General features: G+C 35.4%; 1 protein-coding gene across 7 annotated transcripts in view; it reads right to left on the bottom strand.

The window, feature by feature from the left end:
• Positions 1–20656, bottom strand: part of R3HDM1 (R3H domain containing 1) — a 199996-nt gene that overhangs the window by 101124 nt on the left and 78216 nt on the right. For 5 of the 7 annotated variants that reach the window (XM_008583548.1, XM_008583529.1, XM_008583523.1 and 2 more), the window contains exons 2-5: positions 20435–20643; positions 18267–18477; positions 4332–4373; positions 3772–3861 (exon numbers count right to left, since the gene is read on the bottom strand). In XM_008583548.1, the coding sequence (XP_008581770.1) occupies positions 3772–3861; positions 4332–4373; positions 18267–18437 (303 nt within the window). In that variant the 5' untranslated portion in view covers positions 18438–18477; positions 20435–20643. The remainder of the gene's footprint in view (positions 1–3771; positions 3862–4331; positions 4374–18266; positions 18478–20434; positions 20644–20656) is intronic. The other 2 variants (XM_008583559.1, XM_008583573.1) reach the window with 1 other exon arrangement.

The raw sequence follows: 20656 nt of genomic DNA, 5'->3' as shown, positions 1-20656 counted from the left end.
CTCAGTGTTGCCCCCGTACCGGACCGGGGACCGGCAACGGGATCGCAAGCCTCGGTGTTGCTCCCGCGCCTCGCTCAGCCAGTGAGCGGGAACCGGTCTGTATGTGGGATCCGAACCCTTGGGCGGGAGCGCCGCCGCGCTTCCCAAGCGGCGCACTATCCAGTGCGCCACCGGGCCGGCCCAATAAAGACTATTTTAAAACTAAATTATACTGTTGTTCTTTAGTGATGAAAAACATCAATCATTTATTTAGCTTTTTTGGGTGGTGGTGGTAGCGGTGGTGGCGGTAGCGGTGGTGGCGGTAGTGGTGGTGGCGGTGGTGGCAGTGGTAGGGACAATAAGTCAGTATCAAAGGGGACATAAATTTTAGTATTCTCAACCTTACAGCCAACAGGATTTCTATTAAACTTTTTTCTTTTCCCCACATAATTTTTTTCAAAATAATCTTTAGCAGAATTTTGATCAAATAATTTTTTATTCCAGTAGAATTGCTACCTGTTATTTTCTTTTTTTTTCTTTTTTGTCTTTTTCCGTGTCCGGCAACGGATCGCAACCCTCAGTGTTGCCCCCGTACCGGACTGGGGACCGGCAACGGGATCACAACCCTCGGCGCTGCTCCCGCGCCTCGCTCAGCCAGTGAGCGGGAACCGGTCTGTATGTGGGATCCGAACCCTCGGGCGGGAGCGCCGCCGCGCTTCCCAAGCGGCGCACTATCCAGTGCGCCACCGGGCCGGCCCCGCTACCTGTTATTTTCATCTCTTCATCCCATTCCATCTCAGTTCAAATTTGTGCTCGGAATATAAGGAAAATGCTATACATTGGCAATTTTCACTAGGATGATAAACACTTGCTTTATGACCTCTCTTGTCTTCCTTTCCAAAGACACTGACAACTTCATTACATTCATCAACCAATAAGTCATTTTTCTCATTGTGATTCGTTTTCTAACCCATTTTCCTTATTCTTCTCACAATTATAAAACAGATATTTACAAATAAATCCCAGAACTATTTTTCAGAAGTAGGATATTTGAAGCTTTCCTGATTTGCAGCTTCTATTGTTTTTAATAAAGGGTAATCCAATGGAATCCAGGTTGGGAGAAAAGATTTCACACTACCTCCTCTTAGACCTTCACTAAAAGGCACTTCCAATGACTCGCAGATTTCATTTCTAAGTTCTCCTCCCAAAGCCATAGATTTTAATTACAGATATTAAACTATTGTATCGAGACGAACTGTATTTTAGAAATCTAGAAGGCTTAATGCATTGAGGCCTTCTTTTTAGTTGGCTTTGTTTTCGGTAGTGAATAAACAGACATATTTCAAATGCTGAACTCTTTATACACAAACTTCTGACTGGAATGATAGCAACATCTCCATAGGAAGCTATAATACCTTCGCTCTTTACCCTGTCATTGACATCTGTGATTGAGGTCACTTCCCTCTCATAAGCTCTCATACACGAGTGACATCTCTCTTAACTGCCTCTCAACCTTCTGAATAATGAGTTTCATTACAGATTAGTTCCTCATGAATCACATTCGGCATCAAGCAAATTAGGTGAAAAGTGTCTCTGTTACCAAGGATTAGATACTAACACATTTCATGACAAATAATTTATTTCCCAATTCCTATTCAAGTGTAATTTAGTTAACTCAAGGCTTTCTACTTAAAGAAGTATCTGTATTCAGAGGAGTAATAATAGGCTATTATCCAAAAAGAAAAAATTTATTGCATCAAAGAGAAACCGAGAAAAAAATGTATTAAACAGAATAACTGAATTCTGACATAACTACTTTATTCATTATCCATGTTTTTTTTTTTTTTTTTTTGTCTTTTTCTGTGTCCGGCAACGGATCGCAACCCTCAGTGTTGCCCCCGTACCGGACTGGGACCGGCAACGGGATCGCAACTCTCGGTGTTGCCCCCGCGCCTCGCTCAGCCAGTGAGCGGGAACCGGTCTGTATGTGGGATCCGAACCCTCGGCGGGAGCGCCACCGCGCTTCCCAAGCGGCGCACTAGCGCAGTGTGCCACCGGGCCGGCCCCTCATTATCCATGTTTTAACTCATCTTTTTGAACTATATACACAAAAATTACCTATGACCAATAATATATACATTAACATACAATATATATTTCTGATGTTAATTTTTTCATCATGTAAATTTTCACTAGCCAAATTTATACGGTACCATAAGAATTAATCCCCCAACATTTTTCACATAAGGTAAAATGCTCTGAAAACAAAGATCATGTTACAGTTTTTCTAAAAAAGCATGGATTTTTCCTGCATTAACAGACTTATGAATCCCTGACTCTTCTTATATCCTTCATCTCCTTTGACTATTATGCCATGAGGCAAAGAGGGTATAACATTTTGGTGAACATAATGAAGACATGAATTTTCAGAAAACACTACACTGCTCCGCCCTGAACAGGTATATTATTTATCTTGTAGAAAAGAACTTTTAAAAAACTACTATTTCAAGAAACAATTTTGCTGATTTTTTTCAGAGTGTATCATAACTTTTCATCCTCATCGACATCACAAAAAAGCCAAAGTTTAATACTTGAAAATATTTTCTGAGCAATAGTACTTAGTAAAATATTTTAATTGTATTTCTGCTTTTTGCTAGGTCTATTTTATTGCCAAAATATGTACATTTTATCAAGTAAATACATGCAGCTATCTCCTATGTAGCTACATTAAAAAAAAAAAAAGTCACAAATGAAATTTGAACCCTATGTTCTTCAAGATAAGATGAACAAATGTCAAAGAAAACAGATTTTACAGTATTTTTCATTGACAACAAATAATCTATTTTAAAACCTTTTCCTTGCATTTTGGAATGTGAAATCGATATTTTTTTTTAATTAAAAAAAAAAAAAAAACATGTCATGGCCTTTTCTTTTTTTAAAATCAGCCATGGCTTCTTAAATAACCACGAAGTTGCCTCAATCCTTTGGAACTGACTGTTGGAATACAGGGGCATTTTACTTCTTCAAACTCTCATAAAGTAGAACAAATCACTAACAGCCAAAGTTCTCACACTGATAAGCACTGGTTGAGGGTCTAGAAATATTTACGTATAAATGTGCAAATGTAACATGAGACAAAGATCAATACAGCTGAGATGAGCAGAAAAGTAGTCATGGCATTAAAAAGATTGTAAGAGGCAAACTGTTTGCTTGAACATCATATTTCTATATTTTGTAAGAATAGAAAGAAGAATTAGAAATATTAGAGAACTATTAAAGAGCCACGCTAATATAAAAACTGGCTTCCCCATGCATTCAGGTTAAGTAAAATAACATATCAAAGAGAAGTTCTGGGCAGTCTCTTTATATATAAGCATTAAGTATTTGACAAATTTCTAAAAGCCAAAACTAAAATGGCAAATTTCATCACAATTATATTCACTGGGAGTACAACTTCAACATTTTATATACTTTCAATTACTCTTTTAAAGCCACATTCCCAGTTAATTATATGATCCCTAAGTTTTTTTTAAAGCCACATTCCCAGTTAATTATATGATCCCTAAGTTTTTATAGAAATCATTGCTCTAAGCCTTAGGTTGAAGCAAAGAAATTTTCCCAACTTTTCATCCGTATTTTGGGGTGGTATTACCGAATTAGTTCACTTAGTAAAAATAAAACATTAACAAACAACATACACACACACAACTTTTATCTAATGGTATGAAAAAATATTCTCCAGTTCCACCATGTCTTCAAATAACAACTTTTTTTTTTGGTTTGTATTTTTACCTGGTTTTCCTGTGATATCTCTGCTGCAGGGGGTGGTGGAGATTCTTCACACACTGCAAGGCTCCGAACTAGCTTTAACTTTGAGCTTGACTAAAGAGAAGTATTTAAAGTTAACACTACATTTCACGAATCTAGGGCATATACAAAAGCCCCCTAGAGTTTCTTAAATTTCTTTAGGAATAGTTTCTGCCACGTATAAAAGTAGATGAAATGTATAAGTTAAATATATCATTAAACACTACTAAAGCCCTTTGTTAAGAGGGAAAACAAATGTAGTTTTCAAAATTATAGCAAAAGCAAGAATGGGAATTCCAACTTCAAAACCCTAAGAATGGTAAGAAAGCAATTTTCTCTGTAGATAAAGAACCATCAAAGATAAAAAAGCAATGCACAAAAGCAGCTAGACAAGACAAAAAAAACCCAAATAAAACAAAATAAGCTTTCTGCCCCAAACAAAATATGAAAAAACTAAACTGAATGTAGTGCTGTATGAAAACAAGGATTCGTCAAGCATGAAGGAAGGCCCTTGGCATGCCAGCACACCAAAATATTTACTATACCTTAGACCTTTTTCCTGTCTGTCCAAATGACTGCAATGGCCGCTGAATGTACAACAAGAAAGATTTGTATTAAATTTCATACTGAGACAGAAAATTTCCTTAATACATTAACCTAAACCAAAGAAAACTAACTGCACACAAAGTATAAAAAATGAGGAAATCAAACTTGGTTTCAATAAAAGAATACTGATTCCTCCCAGAAGCATACTTGCAGAAGACTCCCTAAAATCCTTCTCTGTGTTGGCATTTTTCTTGAAGACAGCAAATGGCCAAAATTTCTGTGTTAACTGAACTCAATGGAACTTATAAGGTGATTTCTTGGTAGCAAAATAAAATATACTTCTTCAATATTTTATAACATATTACAGGTTAGCCAAGGTTAAGGGAAAAATGCACAAAAAACCTCAGCAATTTTAAGTAGCTGAGCTCAGAAAAGTTCCAAACTTACTAAGAAGAATGTTTTAAATGCATAGTGAATCAGAGTCCAGGCACATATCTACTGAGCCTTTTCAGCACTGTACGAAGTACACCACCAGTTTATTAATGATAGAATCCTATTCCCCATGTCTGGGATAAGGCGATGAAACAGAAAAGAGGGCAGACTTCCAAAATGGATGTTCAGCATGACTGACAGGTAATCAGTCACATGACTAAGGAACCTGCTGAGGTAACTACTTCCAGTTTGTAATACCAGGCTTTGGTTTGGGAAACCAGCTGGGGCACCTGTTGAATCAGACTTAGATAAATTTTAAACATTTTCTCTTTTCCTCCCACCTCCTTCCAATCTCTCTCTCTAAAACCAATCCCAAATAGTACAGGGTCCAGGTTATCATTTATACTCATTAGCACCATGGAACCAGTTTGACATTAAACATACAACCGAAAGTCCATAACACCCAGACTAGTATGCTTCAAATAAAAATTAAAAACAAAAAAGTCACCATTTAATTCTAACATCCCAAAAGAACTTCCTTGCAGAGCCAACAGAAACAAGCATCTACAGTACCAGTATGTCCTGTCTCCCACTTTGAGGCCAAAGTTCTTCAAAGATAAGAAGCATATGTTCGTGGGATTTTGACTCTGGATCAAACTACAAATTAATAACAAAACCAAAAGGAAAACGGGAAAATATAAAGAAAAATGACTTTCTGTTTCATAAAGATAGGAAAATGGTATGTGTGCACATGTGCATATGGCAGTGGTGCCTAAGAGGGCTTCTGCATGTTGGTAGTGTCTTCTGTTTCTAGTCTCTTCTTTACTTTGTTCAAGAGAATCTCCCCCCCCCCTTTTTAAAGAGAGAATTTCTAATTGTCTATAACTCACATCTAAAAATAGAAGTAGAAGAAGTCATGCTACTACAGAGTCAGGACACACAGGAAAAAAAAGTCAGAGAAAAGCAACAGATGAATACTAGCAAAATGCCCATGACTAAAAGAGTTCTGAGGAAGAAGGGACAAGGATTTGTGACTTACTCCCATCCTCTGCTTTAATTTCTTACAATTCTAAGTATCAATGGTACAAAAGCTTCTAACAAAAACATCTAAAAGAGATGATAAACTGGCAAAGTAAATGCTGTATTCATATGCAAGAGAGTTGGAGTTGAATTTCTGGCTTTGCTTCTTATTAGCAAGTGACTCCAGTCAAATAATTTCAGTTTATTCTTATCTCTATAAAAGTTCGTACTGTTTGTACTAATTCCCAGGTTCTTGAAAAGATTCAACGAAAGGGGCTTTGTATAAGTTAAAGCACTATATACATGTAACAGATTATCAAAGATCAGAAACCTAGCATGTCAGAAAACTAATGTACTACCTCTGCTACTAGCCATGAGATTTATGATAAATTACTTAATATATCAGATGCTAACTTCTTTTTTAACCTATAAAATAGGGATGCCATACATTATCCCTATAGTCATGCTTTAGAATATTCATAGACTTATACATGCTTAACAATCTCAGTTTTAATATGCAAGCTTTTGATAAAGATGACGAAGGATGACAGAAGACACAGAGATAAAATTATCTTTTTTTTTTTTTTTGTCTTTTTCCGTGTCCGGCAACGGACCGCAACCCTCAGTGTTGCTCCCGTACCGGACCGGGGACCGGCAACAGGATTGCAAAACATGCTTAACAATCTCAGTTTTAATATGCAAGCTTTTGATAAAGATGACGAAGGATGACAGAAAACACAGAGAAAAAATTATCTTTTTTTTTTTTTTTGTCTTTTTCCGTGTCCGGCAACGGACCGCAACCCTCAGTGTTGCTCCCGTACCGGACCGGGGACCGGCAACAGGATTGCAACCCTCGGTGTTGCCCCCGCGCCTCGCCCAGCCAGTGAGCGGGAACCGGTCTGCATGTGGGATCCGAACCCTCGGCGGGAGCGCCGCCGCACTTCCCAAGCGGCGCACTTATCCAGTGCGCCACTGGGCCGGCCCAAAATTATCTTAATTTAACTGCATTTAACTAGCATGTTCTGAGTTCCTGATATATACCAGACACTGTGCCAGGCACTGGGGCTATGCGATGAGTAAGACACAGTTCCTGGTCTCAAGGACCTCGCAATCCAGAATCAGAGCAACTAAATAGCCAAAAAGAACCCAAGATCTTCAGAATCTTAGTCCTGTGCAATTTACTTTACACCTATAAAAAACCTTTTGTTGTAAATTAAATATTACTTGTGGTAGACAGAATTCTAAAGATGGTCGCCAAGATTCCCATCCTCTGGTTATTTAATTAAACACTAATCTAGGTACTGCCATGAAGGGATTCCACAGATGTAAATAAGCTCAAAGCCAGTTAAGATACAGAGTTAAGATGGGTCTGACATAATCAAGCAAGCCCTTTAAAAGCTAAGAGTTCTCTTTGGTTGGAAGCAAAAGGGCAAGTCTGAGAGATCCAAAGTGTAAAAAGATAAGCTATCAATTGAAAATGGTTTTTACATCTGGACATGAAATAAGTGCCCTATGTAGAATTTTTTCATTCTCATATTTTGCTAGGTCTGTCATCTAGCTGACTTCATTCATTTCATCTCTCCTTTACATTAAGTTTGAAGTTGGTAATTTCTGTATGATTAAGTAAAATTTATCAAAACTGAATTAAGAAAAAAATCACAGTATTATTCAGCAAAGAAAAAAATCAATTTTTGTAAACCTCTTCCTACTATTAAATTCGCCCTCAAAGACTTCTTAAAAACAAAAACAAACAAACAAAACCCACAAAGTGTAAAATAGACTCCACACACCATTGCTGGATTTGAAGATGAAGGGTCCTTGTGAGAAGGACTATGGATAGCCTCTAGGAGCAGAGAGATAGCTGCAAGGAACTGAGGTCTCACAACAACTGAAATGAGCCTTGAAGCAAATTCTTCCCCAGAGTTTTCCTCAGTCTTGAGAGCCCAGACTGGCTGACAACTTTGACTTCAGCCTTGTAAAACCATAAGCAGAGAACCCAGCTGAGCCTGCTGTAAGCTGATAAATGGATGTGGTCTTAAGCCTCTAAGTTTGTGGTAATTTGTTACGCAGCAATAGAAAATGAATACATTACTACATAAGTAAACTATAAATTGCTGAAGTAGCATTATTCAATAAAATCACTTATTTCATTTCAAATATCAACGATAGCAATGTATATATACATAATACTAGAAAATCTGCCATATAAACACACATATACACACAACAACAAAGAAGAGAAAATAAGTTCTGTTTATTAAAGTAAATAGCCTTTACTTAATATTTTTGTTATCAATCTGATAGCCAGATTTGGCTTTAAATAGAAATCTTCCTGATTTGATATACAATGATTTCAAAAATGGATTTTATTATTTAGAACATACTTTTCAACTTTAGCAGAATTTCATTGTCACAGTAAAAATTTAGCAGCTGGCTAGACCTTTACTAGTCCAGAGAGATGCTAATTAAATTAGGACTTAGAAGGCTTTAAGGACAAAGTAAGTCCCCAATTTATAATTTACATTATTTTATACTGACACATTGGACAAGAAGTAGGTCAACAAATGGGTGCAGAATATGAAACATCAGTGTGAAACTAATATTAGTACACTGTCAGAGCTACCAGCTACCAGTTTGGAGAAAAACTGAGAAAAAACAGACTAATCTTTATGGGTTATACTATGTGTTAGCATAAAATAACTGCCAAACATATCACAGTCAATTAAGAGCAGATCTGACAATCTCTCAAAAAGACAGTAATTTTTCATTTACAATTAATAATTATGATGAACAAAATAAATTGTAATGGTTCGACCTTTCAATTAAGACTCTTAATACACCTTGGAGAGCTTATTAATTTTCACTACACTTTTCTAGGTAATAGTAAGGATTAATGATAATTATGTGAAAGAAGATAATGAATGAAAATGTTCAATGTCTAGCTAAAAGTCAAGGGAAGAAAAACAACAGAAGCTAGGCTGCTAATTTCTATCGTAATAACAGAAAACAACAAAGTTTTCTGAGTTGGGAGAGATAACTTAAAAAAAAATCATTAAACCAACAAACCAAACACAATCTCTAATGTGTTTTTTCCATTTAGCTCTTTGGGCCATAGAGCACTAGTTTAAATATCTGAAGGCCTGACTCTTAGACACTAAGGAAAAGTCACTGGAGAATGTCACAAACTCTGTGGTTTACATTTGTTCCTTACATCAAATGAAGATAAATGATCTCCCTATCCTAATGGTGATATACATAAAAATTACCCAAGGAAGTAAAAATAGCATATAAAAGCATTTCTACATCTATAAATTATGACGAACATCTTTATATATGTCATAGCAAAACACTGTGAAAAGTAAATGTGCTCACAAGTGCTACCATATGTGCATATGACCCAAGTTCAATAGAAAAAGGACCAAATCCTAAAAATAATTTTAAAAAGTAAAGGGTACTTTGGGAAGTGAATTTGAAGTTTTAAAAAGCTGAACTTATATAAAAATAAAAGACAATAAAAGCAAGCAAACATATAGGAAACAATACAAAGAAACAAAAACCATTGCATTGAAACTTTGGGAAAATGATGTCAAGAAATAAGTTTTACATTTTATTTTATTAGTACAGAAAAAAATCTATCTTGCATGACAATAAAGGGAAAAATTTGAGAAGCCATATCATTGTGCTATTACTAATAAATAATTAGGAACAATTATGATGATGATTATAATGATATTATTATTAACAGCATAGTTAGTTAGACTCTATGTACTATGCACATTACTTACATCCTTTATCATTGTTTGACAAATAGGAAAATAGTTAAGATTATAATTTGAATGCATTTATATATAAAGACTTATTCACTCAATCCTTTCAAAAGAAACTTCTTCACATCTTTCATCAATTAAGCAATCTATTTCTGACTACCCTCCCTGCTGAAGAAGTGTGGCCTTGTGCCCTGACAGCCTGTTTCTGACAGCCTTATTAGATTGCAATTGCTTTCTTGCTCTTTATCTTGCCCCCAACCTCCCTTTAAAGAAATGCTTGGAACTAACTTGGGGGATACAAGATGTAAGATTCCCATCTTGATTACCAAAGGGCGTACTACAGAAACAGAGAATACAATGAACACCTACTTTAACTGATACTGAGTGTGGAAAATTCACTCATATATATATCAAAAGCTATTTTATGCACTCTGGCACAAAAGGCCTAAATATCAGCTCTCTGATTTCCTCCACAAGAGTTACCAAAACAATTTGCATTGGCTGTTCTATGGTTAGTAAATAGTTAATGGGGAGAAGCATTGTTTGAGCTGTTCCAAAATGTTTTGGATTGTGTGTATATCACATGTATATACAGATGAACACCCTTGGACAAAGCATTTATCAAGCACAAAGATACAATTGCAAAAGAATGGGAAAATTAAGCTTGAACCTTTAATAAGTAAGTGGAACACAGGATTCTTAATTTTACATTTCAAATAAATGACTGCAAAAATCAACACAAATAGTTTACCCTAAATTTAATCTAAAAAATCTATTCCTGAAAAATATTAAACAATGGACACCACATAAATGAGATATACCAGGAAAAACGTGCAAACACTTTTTTCCCCACTTACCCATGTTAAAGATTAGGGATACCAGGAGTCTAAAAAAATACATTTTCTAGATTTAGAAACATGACATCCACCACCCCAACCTTCCAAATATTTCACAACCATAGGAAGTCCAAAACATACCTTCAGATGCTCAGTAGAAATAGTGTGTGGTAGTAGAAAAATTACTAAACAAAAACGCTTTGCACAATTATTCATGACCATAATCAACAATTCAGAACAATTCCATGGCAATTGTGTGGAAAGTTAACTTCTTGAGGTTAATGAATACAGACCTGAATTAGTTCTAAAGTATTAAGAGGATTTTAAGAAATCCTAAAACTTCTATAAAAGATTACAGTATAAAACAAAACCATGTATGAAAAGTACAAGTAACATTTTTTAAAAGAAAGACATCCACACAAACAGAATTACTTATGAAACAAATGGTCATGGAGCTGTATGAGATATTCTCTGGCTGGAACCACTGAGGTGATGTCTAATGTTTGCTGGCCTCTCTCTAGCTTGATGAAATACTTTGTCGTGTAAAAACTATCTTTAACATATAGCAGAAAATCACAAAATTTCTTCAAAATATTAAAGAAGTTTTGACATCACTTCATTTAAAAAAGACTTTTTCAACAGAAACTTTGCAGGCCAGAAGAAAATGGTATGATATATGCAAAATTCTCGAAGAAAAAAAACTGCCAGCTAAGAATACAATACCCAGCAAGGCCATCCTTCTGAAATGAGGGAGAAATAATGTATTTCCCAGACAAACAAAAACTACACTTTTTTTTTGGTAGTTCACCACATGACCAGCCCTGGAAGAAAACCTGAAGGTAATGTGGAATTTGAAAAACAATAATCACTACCATGAATACACAAGAAAGAACAAAACCCAGAACAAAAATGCAAATGAGAAAGAGAAAGAAACTAAATCTTACCACCTCAAAAACACAACAAACAACAAAGACAAACAATAAAAGGAGAAGAAAAGAACAAAAGATACTTAAAACATCCAAATGAAAATGGATAAAATGCCAGGAATAAGACAATACCTCTCAATAATAACCTTAAATGTAAATGGATAAAACTCCCCACTCAAGACACAGACTGACAGACTAGATGAAAAAGCTATACCCAACTATATGCTGTATTCAAGAGACTCAGCTAACCTGTAAAGACACACACAGACTAACAGTGAAGGGCTGGAAAAAGATATATCGTATAAATGGAAACCAAAAATAAGCAAGAATCACTAATCTTATATTAGATAAAATAGACTATAAACCAAAAACCATAAAAAGGGACAAAGAATGCCACTATATAATGATAAAGTGATCTATCCAGCAAAAAGACATAACAATCATAAACATATACACACCCAACACCAGAGCACCCAGATATATCTATAACCCAGATATAAGCTAACATTACTAGGCCAAAAGAAAGAGATAGACCGCAATATAATAGTGAAGGACCTGAACACCCCTATCTCAGCAGAAGACAGATCATCTATGCAACAAATCAACACAGAAACATAGATTTTAAACTACACTTTAAACCAATTGGACCTGGCAGATATCTATAGAACATTTCATCCTACAACTACAGAACATACTCTTCTCATCAGCACATGTAACATTCTCCAGGATAGATACACGTTAGGTCACAAATCAAGTCTCAACAAATTTTAAAAAACTGAAATCATTTCAAGTTATCTTTTTAGACAACTGATAAAAACTAGAAAGCAATAACAAGCAAAACTCTGGAAACTATACAAATACATGGAAATTAAACAACATGCTCTTGAATCATCTATGGGTCCAAGAGAAACTTAAACAGGAAATCAAAAAATTTCTTGAAACTAATGAAAATAAAGACACATCATACCAAAACCTGTGGGATACTGCAAAAGCAGTATAAGAGGGAAGTTTTTTTGCAATAAACACTTACATCAAAACAACAGAAAGATTTCAAATAAACAATTTAACGCTACACCTCAAAGAACTAGAAAAACAAGAACAATGCAATTCCCAAACTAGTAATGGAAAGAAATAATTAAGATCAGAGCAGAACTAAATGAAATAGAAACCCCCCAAATGATACAAAAGATCAGTGGAAGAAAAAGTTGTTTTTTTAAGAAGATAAACAAAATAGACAAACCATTAGCTAGGCTAACTAAAAAAAGAGAGAAGACTCAAATAACAAAAATCAGAAATGAAAAAGGAGACATTATAACCAATACCACACAAATATAAAGAATCATTAGAGACCATTATACATGACTATATGCCAACAAATTTGAAAAACTGTAGGAAACAGATAAATTTTTGGAAACATACAAACTACAAGACTGAACCAAGAAGACATAGAAAACCTGAACAAACCAGTAACAAGCATCCTGATACCAAAACCAGACAAAGATACAACAAAAAAAACTACAGGCCAACATGTCTGATGAACATAGATGCAAAACTCCTTAAGAAAATATTAGCAATCAGAATACAACACATCAAGAAAATTATACATCATGATCAAGTGGGACTCATCTCAAGAATGCAAAGATGGCTCAACAAATGCAAGTCAATAAATGTGATACACCACAGCAACAAAATCAAGGACAGAAACTGTATGATTACCTCAACAAATGCAGAAAAAGCTTCTGAAAAAATTCAACAGCCCTTCATAATAAATACTCAGCAAATTAGGTATAGAAGGAAAGTATCCCAACACAATAAAAACCATATACAACAAACCCAATACCAGTATCATCATCAATGGATGATATTAAGAACAGGAACAAGACAAGGATGTCCAATCTCACCACTCCTTCTTAACACAGTATTAGAAGTACTAGCCAGAGCAATCAGGCAAGAGAAAGAAATAAAGGGCATCCGGATTGGAAAACATGAAGTCAAATTGTCCCTGTTTGCAGATGACATGATCCTATATGTATGGGAAAACCCAAAGACTCTACCAAAAACTCTTAAAGGTGGTAAATGAATTCAGTAAAATTGCAGAATACAAAAAAAAAACATGAAAAAATCAGTAGTGTTTTTATTTTTCAATAACGAACTGGTAGAAAAAGAAATGAAGAAAGCAAGCCTATTTAAAATACTCACCAACCAAACCAAACCAAACCAAACCAAACCAAACAAATAACCTAGAAACCAATTTCACCAAGGAGGTTAAAGATCTCTACAATGAGAATTACAAATCACTACTGAAAGAAATTAAAGAGGACACCAAAAGATGGAATCCAGGCTCTTGGATTGGAAGAACTAACCTTGTGAAAAAGTCAATACTACCCAAAGTAATCTATGGATTCAATGCAATCCCCATCAAAATACCAGTGACATTCTTCACAGAAATAGAAAAATCAATCCTAACATTCATATGGAACAACAAAAGACCCTAAATAACCAAAGCAATCCTGAGCAAAAACCATAAAGCTGAAGGCATTACACTACCTCACTTCAAATTATACTACAAAGCAATACTAACCAAAACAGCATGGTACTAGCATAAAAACAGACAATCAAACCAATACAACAGAATAAAGAACACAGAAATCAACCCACATACTTATAGCCAACTGATATTTGACAAGGGCAACATGAACATACAATGGAGAAAGGACTGCTGGAAAAACTGAATATCCATATGTAAAAGAATGAAATTAGACTCATACCTCTAACCATATACTAAAGTCAACTCAAAATGGCTTAAAGATTTATATATGACCTGAAATTATAAAACTACTAAAAGAAAACATAGGGGAAACACTTCAGGAAGTAGGACTGGGTAAAGACTTTATGAATAAGACCCCAAAAGTACAGACAACAAAAGAAAAAATAAACTAATGGGATTATATCAAACTAAAAAGCTTCTGCATAGCAACAGAAAATTAACAGAGCAAAAAGACAACTTACAGGATGGGAGAAAACATCTGTGAACTCCGTATCTGAAAAGGTATTACTATACAACTCAAACAACTTAACAGTAAAAAAACAAGTAAACCAATTAAAAAATGGGCAAAGGAGCTGATGGGCATTTCTCAAAGGAAGATACATGAAAAAATGTTCAACATCACTCAGCATTTGGGAAAGGCAAATCAAAACCACATTGAGATATCATCTTGTGCCAGTTAGACTGGCCAGTATCAAAAAGACAGAATAATAAACTCTGGCAAGGATGCAGAGAAAGGGGAACCCTCCTACACTTTTGGTAGGACTATAAATTAGTGCAGCTGTTATGGAAAACAGTATGGAGGTTCCTCATACAACTACAGGTACAATTGCTATACAATCCTGCAATCCTACTGCTTGGTGTATACCCAAAGGAATGGAAATCATCATGTGAATGGGATACCTGCACTCCTAGGTTTATCACCGCTCTATTTACAATAGCTAAGAGTTGGAAACAACCTAAATGTCCATCCATTGTCAACTGGATAAGGAATGTGGATATATACACAATGGAATACTACTCTGCCATGAAAAGGAGTTAAATTCTGCCATTTGCAGCAACAGGATGAACTCAAAGAAAATTATGTTAAGTAAAATAAGCCAGGCATAGAAATACCTCATGGCCTTACTTGTAAGTGGGAGTGAAAAACTACAACAGAAAATAAACAAAAAAAGAAAAAAAGAAGATACAAAAATCACAATAATGCATTGAACTTTCAAAAGGAGATTGTAACTGAGGCCATCAGAGGTGGGAAAGGGGAAGGGGGACTTAACAAGAAATTGATAAAGGGTCACAAAATGATTGCATTTTGTATTGATATAGTAATTATCCTGATTGAAGGATGACGTATTGCACACAGGTACTGATATTCAACACTGTACCCCAAACATATGTGCGATCAATTATGTTTCAATTAAAAATAAAATTTTTTAAAAAATGACTTTTTGGGCTGGCTGGTTAGCTCAGTTGGTTAGAGTGCAGTGTTGTAACACCAGGGTCCAGGGTTCAGATCCCTATACCAGCCAGCCAGCAGAAAAACCAAGACAAAAAGACAAGCTTGGCCAGTTGGGTCAGTTGGTAGAGCATGGTGCTTAGAACACAAAGGTGAAGAGTTCGGATCCCCTTACCAGCTTGCCACCAGAAAAAAAAAAAAAGACTTTTTTACTCATTATATTGCATACATTAAATATGTGCAGTTTCTTAAGTAAATGGATGAAATGCATGCTTCTTCTTCTTTTTTTTTTTTTTTGTGACCGCACTCAGCCAGTGAGTGCACCGGCCATCCCTATATAGGATCCGAACCCGCAGTGGGAGCGCCACTGCGCTCCCAGTGCCGCACTCTCCCGAGTGAGAGACAGGGTCAGCCCATGCATGCTTCTTTTGGAAGGTAAACATCTCCCTTTTCTTAAGTCACTTTAAATATTACTGTGCTGAAGCAAGAAACAACAGACATAAGTTATATTCATGGTAGCTGATTTTCAGAATGAGAAAGAAAAGTAGAGAATCTTACTACTCTTTTAGAATAAAGTAACAGTTGGTTTATTCAAAATTCTCATAGAAAACCTACATTCGTTGGTACATACATCCAAATTTATGAGTAAAAATAACTGCTATTTAAGATGACAACCTTTAGTCAATACCTTAGAGGTACAAAGGAAGATGAAACGTCTAGTAGTATGGTAACTCCGCATTATGTTAAACAGTAACTCTTTTTACCAAAACACTCTATTCACTGTTGATGCTTAAAACAGTTGACTTTGTTTTACATTATTTGAAGTGAAAACATAGGAAAACATCTTCTAGTTTGATCTACATCCATTCACAATTTCCATTACGTAAATCTCTTCTGCACAAGTTATTGGTCAGGAACGTTGGATGGAGGCATGTTGTACCTCAAAAGCTCAAAGCAGAGTCAACATTCCTATATATAGTAAATTTTAATAATACACATTTGAATAAACAATGAATACATTATTCAATGAATTAATATAAAATGAATTCTCATATTCTCGTTTCCTCCTTCCAAACTTTACAATCACCATGCTATATGAAACATGAGGCGAAAGACCATGCCTATTTTTATTTACTATGCAATTTTCTTGGCACAAAATAGGCTTTCAATAAATGTTCAGGTAATACACGAAATTTTCCTGTGGTACAAACACTGGGCCATGATGTGACAGTGATCATCAGAACGTTCTTGTGCTTATTGCCAAGGGCAACACAATAGACATGTAATAATCCCAGTTAATCACTTGTTGTTAAGCATGACCTGTAAAAATGAACAATAGATGCAGAAAAGAGACTAAAATGAAATCTTTTATTATTTCAATCACAAATGCAACTGAATTTTAGCAGATTTTCTCTGATGCAATCAGGATACTGGCATGCTGCCAACACTGAGTGTACTGATTACAGGCATGGCAATTTTGGTTGTTTTAGAAAGTGCTATTACTAAAAATGACTGAAAAAAAATTATTCTTCCCAATTTCTTACATAAGTGCCATTTAACTATACTTAATCAGTGGAGCCTAAATGCTTTCCTATAGCTGGAGGAGCTGCTATTATTTTCTAATATGGTGTCTGGCACATAACAGAAAATAAAGTTTTGACTAAATAAAGGAATGAGATAAGTAAAGAAAGCTCTTTTAAAGGTTATCTTTAAAAAAAAAAAAAGGAAGTTATAACTTTTGCCATGTAGCCCTCAAAGTCTTCAGGATACAGAAAGAGTGATAGAATATTTTCTCCAAAAATAAAATTCTTTATTCACAAGGCTAAATTAAAACATCAGTGTTAAAGAAGAATTTTAGGATAATTTTTGTGGTATATTAAAGATAACTACAAATTCTTTCCTACTAAGAGAGTATAATTCCCCTTTCTCTGGATTGGCATTATTGACTTGTGTCATCAAAAGAAGATATTGGAAGTGATGTTCTGGGACATCTGAGCCTAGATCAAAAGAAACCTTGCAGCTTCGCTTGGCTATCTTGGAACATTCTCTCTGGGACTCCTGAGTTACCACATAAGAAGTGTGACTACCTTGGGCCTGCCATGTTGAAGGAACCATGGAAAAATGTTCCTAGCCCCAGCTGAACCCAGCATTCCAGCCATTCTACCAAGGTGCAAGACATGTGAAGGAAGCAGTATTAGATCCTCCAGGCCAGCATACTGGCCAGTTAAATATCAGAGAGAGACCTCTTTGGATACTTTGTAGAATAGAAAATTCACTCAGGCAAACCCCGCTGCATTTCCTGACTCACAACTCATGAGATATTAAACAAAAGTTGTTTAAAATTATTAACACTTCGTTTTGATTTAATAGATTATTAGAACACCTTATAAGAGAAATAAATACTAGAAATACTACTTAAAAGCATTTTTACCTGTTGATCAACTCAATTTCCATCTAGGCCTGGAATCAAAAGCATTCTCAGTGGTTTGTTCTAAGTCATCATATATGGGCAGCATCAAAAGCATCAAGTGCCTTTTTATCCCCACCAAACTCTTTTTTCAGTCATCTATGACTGAGAAATCTCCTGAGGGCTGTTTTTGTCAATAGATCTTCTGCAGTTTCAATCTCTGTTTCTCTCTCCTCTAAGAGTTCTTAGGTTAAATTCTAAACTCTCACAGCACTGGTAGTTAGGGGAAGGATGGAATGAAAAAGTAGAAAGCCAATAAAAATGCATTGGCCACATACAAATAAATACAATTATGTTACATGATATAAGCAAATCGAAGAGCTAAGACTCAGCAAGCTAATCCAGATGGCTCAAAAACCAGCTGGTAGGCAAGTCCCAATGGGTCAATTTACCCTTTTAGAATTCTGAAAAGTGAGTTTTGTATGAAAAGAAGCATAACTATATATTGAATATTTAGTATTTGTAGCCAGGGAGAAAATCCTTTTTACCTGCAAATCAATATTGTTGTCAATACAACGTTCATTCTTCTCTGCCAAAATCTTCCCATAGTTTTCTGATTTGATAAGATTTTCAACTCTGGTTGTATCTTTCACTTCTGCCTCCAAATTCTTCATTGTTTCAGTTTCATCTTTTACAGTAACAGTATCAGACATCCTCATTAGCAAAGGTTATTTTAGAATTCTACAGGGAACTTGCAGCCTTAGCAAGAAAGAAAAAAAATTTTACTTCAGTTAGAAACTTAATTTTTTTTTTTTGGCAGCTGGCAGGTACAGGGAACTGAATCCTTGACCTTCGTGTTATAAGGCTGTGCTCTAACCAACTCAGCTAACCAGCCAGCCCCAATTTTGAAACATTTTTAACATTCAGTCATTATACTATATACATAGATATAAATAGATATAAATATATATATCTATATAAATAACTATATCTATGTATTTATTTATTTTTTTTGTGGCTAGCCAGTGTGGAGATCCAAATTCTTGGTCATGGTGTTATCAACACCGTGCTCTAACAGACTGTGCTAACGGCTAGCCCCAGTTACTGTACAATATTGACTGAGTGCCCTCTATGTTCCGGTAATAATGCTGAATATACACAGATAGAAGCAAAATTCCTCCTTTCAAGTAGTATCCAATTTTGTGGTAGATACGTTCAAATAAAATAAAAAATCCCAATACACTAAGAGCTATAATAAGGATACAAGGGGGTGATTTTGATTACTTGTAAAAGTTCTTAAGAAACATACGGAACAAGCCTGATCAAGATGGAAGGTAATGGCTGGAGAGTTATAAATGTATATTTAGATGACATTAGCAATCTTTTTCTCTAAAGTGATATTATGAGTATCATCCTGTGAGAAAAGTATTTTCATATCATAGGTTTCATCTGGATTTCTAAAATTCCAAAAGGAAATAATTTATAAAATAAACAGTAACATTCTATGCAAAACGCAATTGTTATTCTGGGTTAACAACTCTGCTCAACAATACGCATAAAGCATTGAAAGCTCTCCCAACTTATGTGACTCAATGCTAAATAACATATATTATCAGACACTCTAGAATATAAAATCTGTAGGAAATAAAAAAATAAAATGTCATTAGTGAGTTTAAGAAAAACACTGGGAACGTCACACTAGATATCAAATAAGAATGGATCAGAGATTAAGCCTAAAAATAACTGTTATTTTAGGACATGTGAAAATGTACCAAGAAAAAAGAAACCTGATGTAAACAACTTATTCTAAAATGCTTCAAAAAAATTAAAATGAATGGATGGATAGAAAGATACAGGTTAAAGGAGGCAGGAATGGTAAAATGTTAATGGTAGAATCAAGGGGTGGTTATATGGGTGTTCACTGTAAAATTCTTTTAACTTTTCTGTTATTTCTGAAAACTTTCATAATAAACATTAGGGCGGGGGAAAAACCAGTAGAATTTATCTTCTCTGTATCAATTTTGAAAACTTGAGAGTTCTTTTCCTCAAAGAATGTTTTGCAATTAAATATATAAATAGACTTTAGAAATTAATAAATACATCTGAAAAGTTAAAAGATAAAAAGTTAGAGAGAAATAGATTCTATTTTTTTTTTTTTTTTGACTGGTGAGGGGATTGTAACCCTCGGCACGGTGTGGTCTGCGCCACACTCAGCCAGTGAGCACACCGGCCATCCTTATATAGAATCCAAACCAGAGGCCTCAGCACTACCATTGCCGCAGTCTCCTGAGTGAGCCACGGGGTGGCCCTAGAGAGAAATAGATTCTATTTTTTTTTTTTTTTTGACTGGTGAGGGGATTGTAACCCTCGGCACGGTGTGGTCTGCACCACACTCAGCCAGTGAGCACACCGGCCATCCTTATATAGAATCCAAACCAGAGGCCTCAGCACTACCATTGCCGCAGTCTCCCGAGTGAGCCACGGGGTGGCCCTAGAGAGAAATAGATTCTAAAGTCACAGGTAGACTAAAGTGAATTAAAAAAATGTCTTCCTTAATGATATCCCATCAAAGTTAATTGGTTCATTCTGAAAACAGTGAGTTTACAAAGGGGGGAGAAGGTGGAGAACTTACTTAAAATATTCTCGCTCCTTGATTTTTATATGTAAGATTTTGAAAGAAAAAGGGACGTTATCTGAAGTGACAGGAGAGTATTACCTGATGTGTCCTATGGATTTGGGAATGTGGTGTCCCACAAAAATAAAATAAAATAATCCAAGGTTCCTCTTCACAGTTGTCAGCCAGGATGTCAATTGTATTGAACCATCTGTAATCTGGCAGGAGGAGTCCCATGTCCTTTTCAGCACTGTAGACTCCTGGATCGAAACGGACTGTCCTGGATCAAATATATCATACCTTTCAGTGACCTAAAATTAAAAC

This window comes from Galeopterus variegatus, unplaced genomic scaffold (genome assembly GCF_000696425.1).
Source record: "Galeopterus variegatus unplaced genomic scaffold, G_variegatus-3.0.2 Scaffold98, whole genome shotgun sequence".
Lineage (NCBI taxonomy): Eukaryota > Metazoa > Chordata > Mammalia > Dermoptera > Cynocephalidae > Galeopterus > Galeopterus variegatus.
Note: the sequence above shows the minus strand (reverse complement) of the source record. Positions and strands in the feature narration are given on the sequence as shown.